An 18,603-nucleotide genomic window follows, 5' to 3' on the forward strand; every position below is an offset into this window, starting at 1 on the left:
GGTTATACCGTCGTGGCTAAAAGTTTTGAGAATGACACAAATATTAATTTTCACAAAGTCTGCTGCCTCAGTTTGTATGATGGCAATTTGCATATACTCCAGAATGTTATGAAGAGGGATCAGATGAATTGCAATTAATTGCAAAGTCCCTTTTTGCCATGCAAATGAACTGAATCCCCCAAAACATTTTCATTGCATTTCAGCCCTGCCACAAAAGTGCCAGCTGACATCATGTCAGTGATTCTCTCGTTAACACAGGTGTGAGTGTTGACGAGGACAAGGCTGGAGATCACTCTGTCATGCTGATTGAGTTCGAATAACAGACTGGAAGCTTCAAAAGGAGGGTGGTGCTTGGAATCATTGTTCTTCCTCTGTCAAGCATGGTTACCTGCAAGGAAACGCGTGCCGTCATCATTGCTTTGCACAAAAAGGGCTTCACAGGCAAGGATATTGCTGCCAGTAAGATTGCACCTAAATCAACCATTTATCGGATCATCCAGAACTTCAAGGAGAGTGGTTCAATTGTTGTGAATAAGGCTTCAGGGCGCCCAAGAAAGTCCAGCAAGCGCCAGGACCGTCTCCTAAAGTTGATTCAGCTGCGGGATCGGGGCACCACAAGTACAGAGCTTGCTCAGGAATGGCAGCAGGCAGGTGTGAGTGCATCTGCACGCACAGTGAGGTGAAGACTTTTGGAGGATGGCCTGGTGTCAAGAAGGGCAGCAAAGAAGCCACTTCTCTCCAGGAAAAACATCAGGGACAGACTGCTATTCTGCCAAAGGTACAGGGATTGGACTGCTGAGAACTGGGGTAAAGTCATTTTCTCTGAATCCCCTTTCCAATTGTTTGGGGCATCCGGAAAAAAGATTGTCCGGAGAAGACAAGGTGAGCGCTAACATCAGTCCTGTGTCATGCCAACAGTAAAGCATCCTGAGACCATTCATGTGTGGGGTTGCTTCTCAGCCAAGGGAGTGGGCTTACTCACAATTTTGCCTAAGAACACAGCCATGAATAAAGAATGGTACCTACACATCCTCCGAGAGCAACTTCTCCCAACCATCCAGGAACAGTTTGGGGACGAACAATGCCTTTTCCAGCATGATGGAGCACCTTGCCATAAGACAAAAGTGATAACTAAGTGGATCGGGGAACAAAACATCGATATTTTGGATCCATGGCCAGGAAACTCCCCAGACCCTAATCCCATTGAGAACTTGTGGTCAATCCTCAAGAGGCTGGTGGACAAACAAAAACCCACAAATTCTGACAAACTCCAAGCATTGATTATGCAAGAATTGGCTGCCATCAGTCAGGATGTGGCCCAGAAGTTAATTGACAGCATGCCAGGGCGGATTGCAGAGGTCTTGAAAAAGAAGGGTCAACACTGCAAATATTGACTCTTTGCATCAACTTCATGTAATTGTCAACAAAAGCCTTTGACACTTATGAAATGCTTGTAATTATACTTCAGTATTCCATAGTAACATCTGACAAAAATATCTAAAGACACTGAAGCAGCAAACTTTGTGGAAATTAATATTTGTGTCATTCTCAAAACTTTTGGCCACGACTGTAGAACTCACATTGTGTTTTGTATCAAAAAGTGGGTTGGGCCTCTTTGTATGTAAGGAGAGAGCAGCATTTTATTGTGTTTATCTACAAAGCACTCATGCTGAAACTTCCTATGTATCTATCATAAGTAATTCAATTTAGACTTAGAAATGACCAAACCCGGTCTCCGGCTTGGACAACACTGGAGGCCCCTTCGGTCCTCAGAGAGTTGGGTGGTAAAGCTGCTTTTAGTTTTATTTGCACCCTTTATGTGTTTATAATATAGGGCTCCCGAGTGGCGCAGCGGTCTAAGGCACTGCATCTCAGTGCTAGAGGTGTCACTACAGACCCTGGTTCGATTCCAGGCTGTATCACAACTGGCCGTTATTGGGAGTCCCATAGCGCGGCGTACAATTGGCCCAGCATTGTCCGGGTTAGGGTTTGGCCGGGGTAGGCCGTCATTGTAAATAATAATTTGTTCTTAACTGACTTGCCTAGTTAAATAAAGGTTAATAAAATAATAATTGTCTTCATTTGTTAATATGTTTTGTATGTTTGATTTATTTGTGGAGGGCTCATCTGTAAAAGAGACCTTGACTTAAAGGACAACACCAAACCACTAATTCCTATGTTTAACAATGTTAAACAGTGTTAAATAACACATGTGGGGGAAAAAAATTGTGAACAAATGTTTATTTTGTCTGTATTAACAGGGTTGGTAGAAATTTGAAAATTGTAGTGAATCTGTTGCAGCTGAAGTCATCGACAAGCAAGCAAACGTAGCTACACACAATAATACCAAAGTCAATATCAGCATGTGAAGTAGCTAGCTAGCTGTAAAATTACCTAAACTAACGGCACTATCAATTTGGGGGAGTATATCTCACTGAGTTCAACTTGCAGTTCTCTGCCCAGAGCGAGTGCAGAGCATGTTGCTATGGTAACAACGACCCTTTCCCATGTTTCCCCACAGACACACAGGGCACATTGCGAGATGGTACTTGAAGGAGAAACTGAGTTGAATAATTTGCTACACTGTTTAGATTGAGCACATCTAAATGAAATATATACATTGTCAGGACAATATAAATGGATGGAGGTGTTCTAGACAAGTATGCCCATACCATATATTGGCTGATTTGTTGATCTGGAGGTAATGACATGTGATTGGTGTGTTATCCTCTATTTGTAGTGACAAGAACCATGTAGCTATGACACGTTCCTACACGACTTCCTGATTTTACGCATGGACCGTTTACAAGTTAAATTATGGAGAAAATTGTTAGGCTTTCACAAACAGGCTTTCACCAAATTGACAAGAGTTTAATGATTTTTATTTCTGGTGGTGGATTATCCCTTTAAACTCGGGATAACACCTTTTTGGATGCAGACAAACTGGGTTCAAAAACCCAGGTTCACAGTCAGAGCATTAACCTAAGTAGCTTCAGGACTCTACTGAATATATGTCCCTGGCCCTACTTACTGATATCTCAGTGAAGTGTTGTAAATATTACATAACATAACAGTCAGTTATTAGCCCTGCCAGGCCTGTTTTAGTTCACACTAACAGTCACGGGACACTAATAGGGCAGGGGGAGGGTGAGATGTCTGTTAGCTATTAGTCCAGCTAGATCTCTTGTTCATTGCCCTTTCTAGGACAGGTCATTTTTGGTTAAAAAAGGCAGAATAAAAATGTATTGATACAAAGTTAAGTTAGACCAACAGAGCCCTCACATGGATTGCAGAGAGACCTACTTCATGTAATTAAACAGATCTGACTCGTTAAGCACTGTAAGAGGTGAATAATTAGGAGGCTAATCAAGTGTTCTCTAGTCATGGCCCTGGAGAGGAACAGAAACAAGATGGCACTGACAGACATAGTCACCCTGTTCCTAGCAAACAGTATATATATCTTTTTTAGTTTTGTTATTTTTGTTGTTGTTGTTATTTCTTACATTATTACCTACAGCCGAGATATTAGATATGCTAGTGAGTGACAGCCTTTCAACCAGAAATTCGACTTTCCTTTATTTGTACCCCCAATACACCTGTATTTGGGGAGTTTCTCCCATTCTTCTCTGCAGATCCTCTCAAGCTCTGTCAGGTTGGATGGGGAACATCGCTGCACAACTATTTTCAGGTCTCTCCAGAGATGTTAGGTCGGGTTCAAGTCAAGGCTCTGGCTGGGCCACTCAAGGACATTAAGAGACTTGTCCCGAAGTCACTCCTGCGTTGTCTTGGCTGTGTGCTTAGGGTCGTTGTCCTGTTGGAAGGTGAACCTTTGCCCCAGTCTGAGGTACTGAGTGCTCTGGAGCAAGTTTTAATCAATAATCTCTCTGTACTTTGCTACGTTAATCCTTCCCTCGATCCTGACTAGTCTCCCAGTCCCTGCCGCTGAAAAACATCCCACAGCATAATGCTGCCACCACCATGCTTCACCGTAGGGATGGTATTGGCCAGGTGATGGTTTCCTCCAGACGTGACACTTGGCAATCAAGCCAAAGAGTTCAAACTTGGTTTCATCAGACCAGACAATCTTGTTCCTCATGGTCTGAGAGTCCATAAAGTCCTGATTGGTGGAGTAATGCAGAGATGATTGTCCTTCTGGAAGGTTCATCCATCTCCCCAGAGGAACTCTGGAGCTCTGTCAGAGTGACCATTTGGGTTATTGGTCACCTCCCTGACCAAAGCCTTTGTCCCCCGATTGCTCAGTTTGGTTGGGCGGGCACCTCTAGGAAGAGTCTAGTTATTTAGCTCGTGTCACTGGGCAGCTCTCGGCTGTGCTTCCCTTTGTAGTCTCTAATAGTTTGCAAGCCCTGCCACATCCGACGAACATCGGAGTTGGTGTAGTACGATTCGATCTTAGCCCTGTGTTGACGCTTTGCCTTTTATGGTTCGTCGGGGGGCATAGGGGGATTTCTTATAAGCTTCCGGGTTGGAGGTTCTGCTCCTTGAAATCGGCAGCTCTACCCTTTAGCTCATTGCGAATGTTGCCTGTAATCCATGGCTTCTGGTTGGGGTATGTAGGTACAGTCATTGTGAGGACGACGTCCTCGATGCACTTATTGATAAAGCCAGTGACTGATGTGGTGTACTCCTCAGTGCCATCGGAAGAATCCCGGAACATATTCCAGTCTGTGCTAGCAAAACAGTCCTGTAGTTTAGCATCTGCTTCATCTGACCACTTTTTTATAGACCGAGTCACTGGTGCTTCCTCCTTTAAATTTTTGCCAAATGGAGGGTGAGAGGGAGCTTTGTTTGCGTCTCTATGTGTGCAGTAAAGGTGGTCTGGATTTTTTTTCCCTCTGGTTGCACATTTTAACATGCTGATAGTAATGAGGTTAAACTAATTTAAGTTTCCCTGCATTAAAGTCCCCGGCCGCTAGGAGCACCGCCTCTGGATGAGCGTTTTCCTGTTTGCTTATGGCGGTATACAGCTCATTGAGTACAGTTTTGTGCCAGCATCGGTCTGTGGAGGTATGTAGACAGCCATGAAGAAACCAGATGAAAACTCTCTAGGTAGATAGTGTGGTCTACAGCTTATCATGAGATACTCTACCTCAGGCGAGCAAAACCTTGAGACTTCCTTAGATATCGTGCAACAGCTGTTGTTCCCATATATTGTTAGGCCCCCGCCCCGTGTTTTACCAGAGGCTGTTGTTCTATCCTGCCAATAGAGTGTATAACCCGGCAGCTGGATGTTCTTAATGTCGTTGTTCCGCCATGACTCGGTGAAACATAGGATATTACAGTTTTTAATGTCCCGTTGGTAGGATATACATGCTTTCAGTTTGTCCCATTTATTTTCCAGCGATTGAATGTTAGCTAGCAGGACGAAAGGCAGAAACAGATTATCCACTCGTCGCCTGATCCTCACAAGGCACCCTGATCTTTTTCCACGGAATCTCAGTTTCCTTCTCCAGCGCATGACGGGAATCGGGGCCTGATTGTGTGTCTGTAGTATATCCCTCCCATCCGACTCTTTGAAGAAAAACGCTTAGTCTAATCTGAGGTGAGAAATCGCAGTTCTGATATCCAGAAGCTCTTTTCGGTCATAAGAGATGGTAGCAGCAACATTATGTACAAATCAAGTTACGAACAATGCGAAAAATCAAACAACCTACCATGCTATTTTAAGAGCCGATAAGGCGGCAGTCATCCCCTCCGGCGCCATCATGAGCAGGTACAGAATAAGGCTGTAACATAACAAAATGTAGAAAAGGTCAAGGGGTCAAGGGGTCTGAATTCTTTCCGAATGCACTGCACCATCCCCCGCTTCTGAGTATGTTACTCGCTAATGTTCAGTCCCTGGACAAGTAAATGAGCTCAGGGCGAGGATCTCCTTCCATAGAGACATCAGGGACTGTAAAATACTCTGTTTCACGGATTCCTACCTCTCTCCATATATACTGTCCCTGTTCCTACAGCCAGCAGGTTTCATACATTACGCGGATAGGAAGAAAGAACTCTGGGAAAAAGAGAGCTGGGGTGTATGTTTCATGATTAACTACTCATGGTGTGATTGAGGTAACGAACAGGAACTCAAGTCCTTTTGTTCTTCTAATCTGAAATACCTCACCATCAAATGTCGACCGCATTACCTCCCAGGAGAATTATCTTTGGCCATCGTCACAGCCGTGTATATTCCCCCTCAAGCCGAAACCGTGACGCTCTCAAGGCCGCATTTATTGTAGTTGGGGACTTTAATAAAGCAAATCTGAGGAAAACGCCACCAAAGTTTTATTTTAAAGGGAAAATCAGCCATGTCGCGGACACTGATGCCTTGCTACCAGACAAGCTAAACTATCAGAACCAAGGTAAGACCCAGATGTAGACTGTTGAAGTAACAATGTTTAATGTAGCAACAGGAACAGGCAAAGACAGGTCAAGGCAGGCAGGGGTCGATAGTCCAGAGTAGCAGCAAAGGTACAGGGCGGCAGGCAGGCTCAGGGTAGGCAGGGGTTGGTACTCCAGAAGGGGCAGAGGTACTGAACGGCAGGCAGGCTCAGGGTCAGGGACAGGTAGAGTGGTCAGGCATGCAGGCACAGAGTCAGGACAGGCAAGGGTTCAAAACCGGGAGGACAAGAAAAAAGAGACTGGGAAGAACTAGATGCTGAGAACACACAAACGCTGGTTGACTCAAACAAACAAGACGAACTGGCAACAGACAGACATAAACACAGGTATATATATACACAGGGGATAATGGGGAAGATGGGCGACACCTGGAGGGGGGTGGAGACAATCACAAGGACAGGTGTAACAGATCAGGGCATGACAGTACCTCCCCGCCACCTGGCGTCCTACCTGGGCGCATACCTGGGTGACAGTCGGCGATGAGTGCTGGGTCCAGGATGTCCCTAGCGGGGACCCAGCACCTCTCCTCCGGGCTCGAAACCCCTGCCCTGTGGTCGAACCCTCAAGCGGCGTCTCACCTTGTACGCCGGATGGCCATTGACAACACGGGGAGGAGGGGTTGGCCTGGAAGACAAAGGACTGTGAGACATGGTTTAGTACTAGACACAGGACAGGTAGGAAGTATATGGAGGGTACGGGGCGAACAGCAGAGGGGCTAATGATCTTGGAGCGGGGGGAAAGGTCTCAGCTTCCGGGGGTGTAGCCGCAGCCCTATAGCATTGTGCCTCAGGCTTAACCTTCTTGAGTACCGTGGAAGCAAAGTGGCCCAGGCCTTACTGGACCCCTTCCGGAGGTCCTGGTACTCTGGAGCTGGTGGACACAAAGCTACCCCGGCCAAACCCTAACCCGGACGACGCTGGGCCAATTGTGTGCCGCCCTATGGGACTCCCAATCACAGCTGATTGTGATACAGCCTGGAATCGAACCAGGGTCTGTAGTGCCACTCAGGAACCCACACAAAGGTTTCCACCAGACGTGACACTTGGCATTAGGCCAAAACGTTCAGTCTTGGTTTCATCAGACCAGAGAATCTTGTTTGAGAGTCTTTAGGTGTCTTTTGGGCAAACTGCAAGTGTGCTGTCATGTGCCTTTTACTGAGGAGTGGCTTCTGTCTGGTCACTCTACCATAAAGGACTGATTGGTGGAGTGCTGCAGAGATAGTTGTCCTTCTGGAAGGTTCTCCCATCTCCACAGAGGAACTCTGGAGCTCTGTCAGAGTGACCATCGGGTTCTTGGTCACCTCCCTTACCAAGGCCCTTCTCCCCCGATTGCTCAGTTTGGATGGGCGGGCAGCCCTAGGAAGAGTCTTGGTGGTTCCAAACTTCTTCCATTTAATAATGATGGAGGCCACTATGTTCTTGGTGACCTTTAATACTGCTGACATTTTTCGTTACCCTTCTCCAGATCTGTGCCTCGACACAATCCTGTCTCGGAGCTCTACGGACAATTCCTTCGACCTCATGGCTTGGTTTTTGCTCTGATATGCACTTCCAACTGTGGGACCTTACATAGACAGGTGTGTGCCTTTCCAAATCATGTCCAATCAATTTAATGTACCACAAATGGACTCCAATCAAGTTGAAGAAACATCTCAAGGATGATCAATGGAAACAGGATGCACCTGAGCTCAATTTTGAGTCACATAGCAAAGAGTCTGAATACTTATGTCAAGGTATTTCTGTTTTTTATTTTTAATACATTTGCAAACATTTATAAAAACCTGTTTTTGCTTTGTCATTATGGGGTATTATTGTGTGGTGATTGATGAGGGAAAAAACATATTTAATACATTTTAGAATAAGGCTGTAACGTAACAAAATGTGGAAAAAGTCAAGAGGTCTGAATACTTTCCGAATGCACTGTATATTTACAGTGCCTTCAGAAAGTATTCACACCCCTTGACTTTTTCCACATTTTGTTGTGTTACATCCTGAAATTAATATGTATTAAATTCAGTTTTTTTGTCACTGGCCTACACACAATACCCCATAATGTCAATGGTATTATGTTTTTTGAAATGTTTACAAATTAATTCAAATGAAAAGCTGAAATGTCTTGAGTCAATAAGTATTCAACCCTTTTGTTATGGCAAGCCTAAATAAGTTCAGTAGTAACTGACTAACAAGTCACATAAGTTGAATGGACCATAAGTCATTCCAAAGTCATGTTAAAAACTCTCATCTCTGTACCCCACACATAAAATGATCTGTAAGGTCCCTCAGTCGAAACAGATTCAACCACAAAGACTAGGGAGGTTTACCAATGCCTCACAGAGAAGGGCACCTATTGGTAGATGGGTAAAAATAACAAAAGCAGACATTGAATGTCCCATTGAGCATGGTGAAGTTTTAATTACACCCAGTCACTACAAAGATACAGACTCAGTTGTCCCTGAGGAAGGATACCGCTCAGAGATTTCACTATGATGCCAATGGCGACTTTAAAACAGTTTAATGGCTGTGATGGGAGAACTGAGGATGGATCAACATTGTAGTTACTCCACATTACTAACCTAATTGACAGAGTGAAAAGAAGGAAGCCTCTACAGAAAATTTAAAAAAATTCTTCCAAAACATGCATCCTGTTTGCAAAAAAAACTGATTCAGCCTGCTTTTCACCTGACACTGGGAGATTAATTCATCTTTCAGCAGGACAATAACCTAAAACACAAGGTCAAATATACACTGGAGTTGCTCACCAAGACAACTGAATGTTCCTGAGTGGCCGAGTTACACTTTTGATTTAAATCTACATGAAAATCTGAAAATGTTTGTATTTCCTTTATTTTGGGGATTTGTGTGCATTGTTTTGTATTGTTAAGTATTACTGCATTGTTGTGTATTGTTAGGTATTACTGCATTGTTTTGTATTGTTACGTATTACTGCATTGTTAGGTATTACTGCATTGTTTTGTGTTGTTAGGTATTACTGTAACGGCTGTCTGAGTTGCCACCTATCCTGGAGGTGGCTCAGGTGCAGGACGTGGACCTCGCTCCACCTTCGGCGTCACCCACTTCGGTGGCGCCGATAGCTGCGCCGGGCAGACGGGCCACTCGGGCTGACCCTGGCAGACAGGCGGGCCACTCGGGCTGGGCCGGAGGACAGGCGGGCCACTCGGGCTGGGCCGGAGGACAGGCGGGCCACTCGGGCTGGGCCGGAGGACAGGCGGGCCACTCGGGCTGGGCCGGAGGACAGGAGGGCCACTCTGGCAGCTCCGGGCAGTCTGGCCACTCTGGCAGCTCCGGCTCAGGATTCACCAGGCTGGGGAGACATAACGGAGGCCTGGCTCTGGGCGCAGGCCCTGGACTCACCAGTCTGGGAAGACCCGCTGGAGGCCTGGTTTGAGGAGGTGGCACAGGAGGGACCAGGGTGGAGAGACCCACTGGAGGACTGGTCCGTGGAGGAGACACGGGCTTGACCAGGATAGGGAGACCCACTGGTGGACTGGTCCGTGGAGGAGGCACGGGCTTGACCAAGATAGGGAGACCCACTGGAGGACTGGTCCGTGGAGGAGGCACGGGCTTGACCAGGATGGGAAGACATGCAGGAGGCCTGGTTCTGGGCGTAGGCACAGGACGTGCAGGGCTGGGAAGACATGCAGGAGGCCTGTTTCTGGGCGCAGGCACAGTCTTTACCAGACAACCAGCACGCACCTCAGGACGAATATGGAGAGCTGCCTCAGGTGACATCATTCCCACGACACGCTCATTAGGGCGAATGCCGTACTTTATGCACCACACTAGCAGCTCTCTCATCTCTCTCTCTCCTAATTTCCCCATTAACCCCGTCACAGTCTCTGCCTCATATCCCTCGCTCACCTCCAATGTCATCCCGACTGGCTCTGGTTCCGACCTCAGCTCCACCGACTGTCCCGTGTGCCCCCCCCAAAAAAATTATTGGGGCTGCCTCTCGCGCTCGTTGCGCTCTCTCTCCTCGTAATAGCACCTCTCCGCTCTCGCCGCTTCAATCTCCCACTGCGGGAGGCGATAATCCCCAGCCTGAGTCCATGGTCCCTCTCCGTCCAGGATCTGTTCCCAAGTCCATTGGTCCATCACGCTGTACTCCTGCTGCTCCTTCCTCTTCCGCCGCTTGGTCCTGGTTTGGTGGGTAATTCTGTAACGGCTGTCTGAGGAAGAAGTGGACCAAAATGCGGCGGAGTTAGGGTTCGTCATATTTAATTAAACGAACACTATGCAATTTACAAAACAACAAAACTGACAGCCAACACAGTCCTGTCAGGTGCAACCACAATGACAAGAACAATTACCCACGAAACACAAAGGAAACGTAGGCAACTTAAGTGTGACTCCCAATCAACCACAACCCTCTACAGCTGTGCCTGATTGGAAGTCACACGGCCAAAATCAATGAAACAATAAAACACACACTCCCTTCTGCCACATCCTGACCCAACTACACCCTCTACTGGTCAGGACGTGACAATTACTGCATTGTTGTGTATTGTTTTGTATTACTGCATTGTTGTGTATTGTTAGGCATTACTGCATTGTTTTGTATTGTTAGGTATTACTGCATTGTTTTGTATTGTTAGGTATTACTGCATTGTTGTGTATTGTTAGGTATTACTGCATTGTTGTGTATTGTTAGGTATTACTGCATTGTTTTGTATTGTTAGGTATTACTGCATTGTTTTGTATTGTTAGGTATTACTGCATTGTTGTGTATTGTTAGGTATTACTGCATTGTTGTGTATTGTTAGGTATTACTGCATTGTTGGAGCTAGGAACATAAGCATTTCGCTACACCTGCGATAACATCTGATAAATATGTTTACTCGACCAATCCAGAAAGTCATGTTATTACAACTCTATAAAGTTGTTGCAATAACACCTAGTTTTCTCCAAAGGTCATTCATCTACATCTGTTATTATGTTGAGAATAGAACAGAGAGAGCAGCCGAAAGTGTGTGCGCGATCCTTGTGGGTACCGGATTTCCTCAAAAGTCCCCATAAGGATAGTAAAACAAGGGAAATCTCCTTTGTGAGGACATTTCCCAGGTCTCCACAAGGACAAAGACTTTTTAGGGATTAGGTTTAGGGTAACAATTAGGGGTAGGAGTTAGGGTTAGGGAAAATATGATTTTGAATGGATATCAATTTTAGGTCACCACAAGGATAGTAAAACATATGCTGTGTGTGAGTCAAATAAAATGTTATTGGTCACATACACATGGTTAGCAGATGTTATTGCGAGTGTAGCAAAATGTTTGTGCTTCTAGTTCCGACAGTGCAGTAATATCTAACAAGTAATCTAACAATTCCACAACAACTTCCTAATACACACAAATCTAAGTAAAAGGATGGAATAAGAATATGTACATATAATTACATATAAATACATGGATGAGCAATGACCGAGCGGCTTAGGCAAGATGCAATAGATGGTATAAAATACAGTATATACATATTGAATGTTTGAAGTGGCATTAATAAAGTGTCTGTATGTAGACAACAGCCTCTCTGTTAGTGATGGCTGTTTAACAGTCTGATGGCCTTGAGATAGAAGCTGTTTTTCAGTCTCTCGGTCCCAGCTTTGATGCACCTGTACTGACCTCGCCTTCTGGAAGATAACGGGGTGAACAGGCAGTGGCTCGGGTGGTTGTGTCCTGGAGGGCAGGTAGTTTGCCCCCGGTGATGCGTTGTGCAGACCACACCACCATCTGGAGAGCCCTGCGGTGGTGGGCGATGCAGTTGCCGTACCAGGCGGTGATACAGCCTGACAGGATGCTCTCAATTGTACATTTGTAAACTTTTGTGAAGGTTTAAGGTGACAAGACAAATGTCTTAAGCCTCCTGAGGTTGAAGAGGCGCTGTTGCGCCTTCTTCACCACACTGTCTGTGTGGGTGGACCATTTCAGTTTGTCTGTGATGTGTCCCCCGAGGAACTTAAGTGTGTTTGTGTGTGAGAGTGAGGAGAGCAGAACAAGGAGTGCCCAAGTAAGACCAACCCTTAGATGAGGCTCCTCTGCAATGTTGACTTTATCACCAAGGTTCCTTTGGTACAATGATGGCCAGGACTGGAATGTTGGGAGTGGAGATGTTGAATGAATGACACTTCTTCCTCCCTGCTCTTTCTCTCTACACATACTCACACTGCACCTGCATAACGCGCCTCTTCAATGATCACAGTGTTCTGGGCTAGTAGTTTCCCAATTTGTGGTTATTTGCATTGATATGCGGGTGCTCGAGTTTTTATTCGATATATCGTGTGTGTCAATTTAAAAACAGAAATACATCTGGTGTGGTTTATTTGTTGTTGATGTTTGCAGATTTACGTACTTCTGACGTCAGAGATGACTAGAACCGATGCGCCCCAAAGCAGAGAGCGAGAGAGAACTGCTGCCTCTATCAGATTCACACACCGAAGCTTTGAATTAGCCGCAGTTATTTTCAGTGCTCAATCTAACTAAATCTAGTGCCATTGACAAGGCTGAAGACTGATGTTATCAGAGCACATTGTACAGCCTAGTAGCCTAATCGACGGTCGTTCTTCGAGGCAGTCTGCATTGAATTATTTATAACGAATGAACGCAGCGGGAAGGTCAGAATTAGCCTACATTGCAACTCACCGCAGCGCGGTAAGTCAACTAAATACCGTAACCGTCCACACACAGGTAGCCTATAGGATCTTTATGTATTTGCTTTTAGTGGCGACCTTAGGCTTGTTTGGCCGATACAAACATATCAGCCTATACTGTGTAGGCTATTCAAATTATACTGTACCTTTATTTGTGTATCAACACTGCGCTTGCCTACCTCGCCAATGCCATTGAAAAGCCATGGCTTCGTTGCGGGTTTCTTTGTCGGTAACAAATAACATTCACCATATAGCTTTGACAGCCTGTCACATTTTGGAAGAGGAAGAAAGGGTTGACACATGCGTTGTCCTGTGTTGACATGAACACTGTGCCATAAAGGACCAGACCCCTTGGCAGAGTGGCACACTCAGATAGCCTACAGGGAGGCCAGATATTTTGTCCCCAAAATATAGTCACTTATCTCAATTATTTAGTCTTCCAAAAATAGTAGCTAGGGTTCTGCAGTTGTTGTTTGTCAGCTTTGTAATGCCAGGCCAGGGTTGCTGATTTTCTTCTGCCATATCCTACTTAAATAATAATAAGAAAAACAATAATGATTAAATATTAGTAATAAATAATGATATAATGCAGTTATTATACAGTGAACAAAACATATAAATGCAAAATGTAAAGTGTTGGTCCCATGTTTCATGAGCTGAAATAAAAGATACCAGAAATGTTCAGGACGCACAAAAAGCTTATTTCTCTCAAATGATGTGCACATGTTTGTTTACATCCCTGTTAGTGAGCATTTCTTGTTTGCCAAGATAATCCAGCCACCTGACAGGCATGGCATATCAAGAAGCTGATTAAACAGCAAGATCATTACACAGGGGCACCTTGTGCTGGGGACAATAAAAGGCCACTCTAAAATGTGCAGTTTTGTCACACAGCACAATGCCTCAGATGTCTCAAGTTTTGAGGGAGCGTGCAATTGGCATGTTGACTGCAGGAATGTCCACCAGAGCTGTTGCCAGATAATTGAATGTTCATTTCTCTACCATAAGCCGCCTCCAACGTTGTTTTAGAGAATTTGGCAGTACGTCCAACCGTCCTCAGAACCGCAGACCAATGTGTATGGCGTCGTGTGGGCGAGCGGTTTGCTGATGTCAACGTTGTGAACTGAGTGTCTCATGGTGGTGGTGGGGTTATGGTATGAGCAGGCAAAAGATACAGACACCGAACACAATAGCATTTTATTGATGGCAATTTGAATGCACAGAGATATCCTGATGAGATCCTGAGGCCCATTGGCATGCCATTCATCTGCCTCCATCACTTCAGGTTTCAGCAAGATAATGCATGGCCCCAGTTAGAAGGATCTGTACACAATTCCTGGAAGCTGAAGATGTCCCAGTTCTTCCATGGCCTGCATACTCACCAGACATGTCACCCATTAAGCATGTTTGAGATCCTCTGGATCAATTTAATTGACTGATTTATTTTTATGAACTTTAACTCTGTAAAATCTTTGAAATTGTTGCATGTTGCATTTATATTATTGTTCAGTATATATTTGCTGACATTGTGGAGAGTGGTTGAAGTGTATTTTGGAAATGTAAGACCTTGACCCTTCATAGTACATTGTGTCACAGTTGTGCTGACAGGGTAATCAATACACACTACTGGAACAGTTATACAACACCCTGCCTGCCCTACTGCTTGCCTGCCTGTCTGGTTGGAGTGTGTCCTCACACTGAGGTAGCCTTGCCCTACCCATCTGAAATGTATTTTCTTCCCTTGCCCAGTTCATCTGAACTGATCTGAGAATGTGAAAGCAAAAAGGTGGATCTGTGCACACACACGGACACACCTGAATAGTCACCTTTTAGGAATGTTCTTGGGAACAGTTCGGTCATGTCTCTGTGGTTCTTGGCACCAGAGCAGGAATTCCTGTAAGGGGAAAATTACACCTATCTGGAAGCAGTATTGTATAATCAGACAGGTGCGTGTGTGTGCCTAAACCTTCTCTATGGTGTTTGGAATGGTTCCTATGTGTGTGAAAATGATCAACTCTCTTTCTCCCCTATCTCCCTTTCTCTGCCTTCCCACCCCTCTTCCTCCCCCTCAACCCCCACTTTCTGTCGCTCTCAGAGGGCTGGAACGCAGACTGCACCATGAGTTCCAGTTCACTAGCAGAAGACTGATCTAAGATCAGAATCTAAAGCCAAATTCATCATACGGTGGTAGAGGACTCCCGTAGGCACAGATCCAGGATTAGTTCACCGTCCCAACTATCCAGACTCTAAAATGCAAAACTGATCTTATATCAGCGTATAGGGCCAACTTCATCCCAATCCCCAGCAGCCATGGCAGGGTTCAAGAGGGGTCACGATGGGAAAATCGCCGGGCTCTACGACCTGGACAAGACGTTGGGACGAGGACACTTTGCCGTGGTCAAACTAGCACGCCACGTCTTCACGGGAGAAAAGGTAGCTTGTCTGCCTGGTCTTTTCTGTGGGAAGATACTGCAATTCTGGTCCAGAGGGAATACTACTGGTTCTAATTTTCTACTGGCAGTAAATTGATTGATTAATGTAAAGTAATTGATTGGCTAGCAATCCTGTAATTATTATTCCATATCAAGGTGACACTTAAGTTCAGACTGGACCTTGTAGCCAGAGGCTATATGTCCTAGGAGAAGGATGATGATGATTCTGATGAAGAACATGATAATAATAATAATCATCATCATTATTTCCACTCCAGGTAGCTGTGAAGGTGATCGATAAGTCCAGACTGGACCCAGTAGCCAGAGCTCACCTGTTCCAGGAGGTCAGGTGTATGAAGCTGGTGCAACACCCCAACGTGGTGCGTCTGTATGAGGTCATCGACACTCAGACCAAGCTCTACCTAATCCTGGAGCTGGGTGATGGAGGGGACATGTACGACTGCATCATGAAGCACGACGGAGGACTCACAGAGGAGGTGTGTGGTGGGTGGGGGAGTGTGTGTGTTGGAGGGGAGGGGTGTGTATGTGTGTGTGCTTGCATGTTTGTGTACTTGCCTGTTTCTGTGCCTGCTAGCATTCGTGTGTGTGTGTGTGTGTGTAGCATTGTAAATGCAGCATTGAAACACCCTACCTATAAAAACATAATATCATGATCATCATCACTAAAGCTGAAGATTTCACTCCTCCCTCCAGGTGGCGAAGCGTTACTTTGCCCAGATCGTCCATGCCATCTCCTACTGCCACCAGCTCCACGTGGTGCACCGTGACCTGAAGCCAGAGAACGTGGTGTTCTTTGAGAAGCAGGGCCTGGTCAAGCTGACTGATTTTGGCTTCAGCAACAAGTTCCAGCCAGGGGAGAACCTGGCCACCTCCTGTGGTTCTCTGGCCTACTCTGCTCCAGAGATACTGCTGGGAGATGAATATGACGCGCCCGCTGTGGGTGAGTGTCTGTTGGGGGAACTATGTTTGTGTTGGGGGTAGGGGGAGGGAGGGTGTGTGTGTGTAGGAGTGTGTCTGTATTTGAATGTATGAAGGGACTGATTTCAGACTGGCTTGTTGTGATTTATCAACAGTGGCAGGTTGTTATTGCAATCTTTACTTCAGATAGATTTGAGACATACTGCCTTTTCTGTGTGGTGCTGTGATTTCTCTGTCTTTCTCTCCATCGCTCTCTCTCTTTCTCGCTCGATTTCTGTCTTTCTTTCTTTGTGTGTGTGTGTGTGTGTGTGTGTGTGTGTGTGTGTGTGTGTGTGTGTGTGTGTGTGTGTGTTAAACTCTCCAGAATCTATAGTCCAGCGTGTGTTCTTCCCGGTGGGAACAGTGCATACAGTCCTCCATCTGTCCCAGGTGAACTGCTAGATCATCTAACAGACCAGGCTAATAATGACCCTTACATGCAGTTGGCTTTTGGGTCAATTCCATTTCAAAGTCAATACAGTTAGGAAGTATACTGAAATTCCAAGACCTTTTTTTTTCTAATTGAAAACGTGGAATTGGGATTTCTGTTTACTTCCTGTATTGACTGAATTGGTCCCAATAGAATGGACCCCAACCTTGCTTGGCAGACAAACTGGGACACTTTCACAACTATCAGACAACTAACGACAGAGGTGTTGCAGAGGGTAGTGCCTTAGCTGGTTATAGTATTAAGACATTAATATTAAGATCACTTTATTGGGGTGGCAGGTAGCCTAGTGCAGGTAGCCTAGTGGTTAGAGCATTGGGCCAGTAACCGAAAGGTTGCTGGATCGAAACCCCAAGCTGATAAGGTAAAAATCTGTCGTTCTGCCCCTGAACAAGGCAGTTAACCCACTGTTCCCTGGTAGGCCATCATTGTAAAATAAGAATTTGTTCTTAACTGACTTGCCTAGTTAAATAAAGGTAAAAAAATATATATATATTGGTCAACACAAGGTCCAACCTAAATTTTACTTTAGCTTTTAACCCAACCCCTTTGAAAGACACATTATTTTCCAATCGTTTCGTTCTGAAGAGAACCATTATTTTTTGGTTCCGTTTCGCTGTTCCAACCAGCAAAATAAAGTTCTGAACCGGTTCGAACCCAAAAACAAGTAACAATTTATATTGTTCCTTTCTGTTCCTTTTTAAACCTCTGAAATATATATATTTTTTTTACATTTATCTTGACATGAAATAACTTCACCAATCAGTGCTGATAGAGAAGCTATAAATAGCGGGCAAGCTATTTACATGCATTGGACAGACAAGTGTAGGGCACGAGATGCGACTGGAACTTTGCGGGTGGGGAGGGAGAGGGTGGAAAAGGAAGCTTTGCTTGAAGCGCTGGGCCTCTTGTTGTTATGACATGCATTATCTGAATTAGGCCCACAAATGTATACCTACGGAGGAGCGGCTTCTATGAAGGAACTTTGAATGTCTTTGAACTTCAAAGAGTTTGCATAGCTAACGGTGGAACAAAGCTAGCTAACTATGCTTTTAAAATAACGATTCTGTTCCGGAACAGTATAGATCACTTTCGTTCTAGGATCTGATCCCTCAACCAGTTCCAACCCCTGATACATATACAGGTTTTAGAGAGGCGCACCAGACTTTCCCCGTCGGACCCGGGATTCAAACTGTCAACCCTCTGGTTGCTCGCCTCTCTAACCGCTAGGCAACTATCCGGTCTATATCTCACTCTGTATCTATTATCTTCTGAATGGAGAAGAGGTAGATAACAACATCCAAATCAAATATCAATACACAATGAAATTGGTTTCTACACCATAATGTGTTTCTCCTAGCACCTCTGGTGTACCAACACCTCACAGAGGGACTAAATGATGGAAATAAAATGAAAAAGAAAGAGGGAAAACAAGAGGGGGAGGGGAGAGACTGAAAGGGGAAGAAAAAGAGCGAGAGAGACAAAGGGAATCAGTATTCATCCCCTGCACCGAGGCCAAGGCTTCAGACCCAGAAAGAAAGAAAGAAAGAGAGGGAGCATTTCACATTTTTCTGACTGAGTGGAGACGCAGGGCCAGTTTCTGTCTTGCTCTCTAGTTTATCCTTCTCTTTTGTGCTGAGCAGATGATCCGATTTGTGTTTGTAGTTGCTGACGCCTCTGGTT

General features: G+C 45.2%; 1 protein-coding gene across 1 annotated transcript in view; it reads left to right on the forward strand.

Annotated features, from left to right (window-relative positions):
• The first annotated feature begins 12,755 nt into the window (after positions 1 to 12,755).
• snrka (SNF related kinase a) overlaps positions 12,756 to 18,603 on the forward strand; it is a 14,201-nt gene continuing 8,353 nt past the window's right edge. Inside the window, exons 1-4 of the mRNA XM_014178195.2 lie at positions 12,756 to 13,063; positions 15,158 to 15,495; positions 15,773 to 15,991; positions 16,209 to 16,455. Of these exons, the coding sequence (XP_014033670.2) occupies positions 15,373 to 15,495; positions 15,773 to 15,991; positions 16,209 to 16,455 (589 nt within the window). The 5' untranslated portion in view covers positions 12,756 to 13,063; positions 15,158 to 15,372. The remainder of the gene's footprint in view (positions 13,064 to 15,157; positions 15,496 to 15,772; positions 15,992 to 16,208; positions 16,456 to 18,603) is intronic.

This window comes from Salmo salar, chromosome ssa27, assembly GCF_905237065.1.
Source record: "Salmo salar chromosome ssa27, Ssal_v3.1, whole genome shotgun sequence".
NCBI classification, from domain to species: domain Eukaryota; kingdom Metazoa; phylum Chordata; class Actinopteri; order Salmoniformes; family Salmonidae; genus Salmo; species Salmo salar.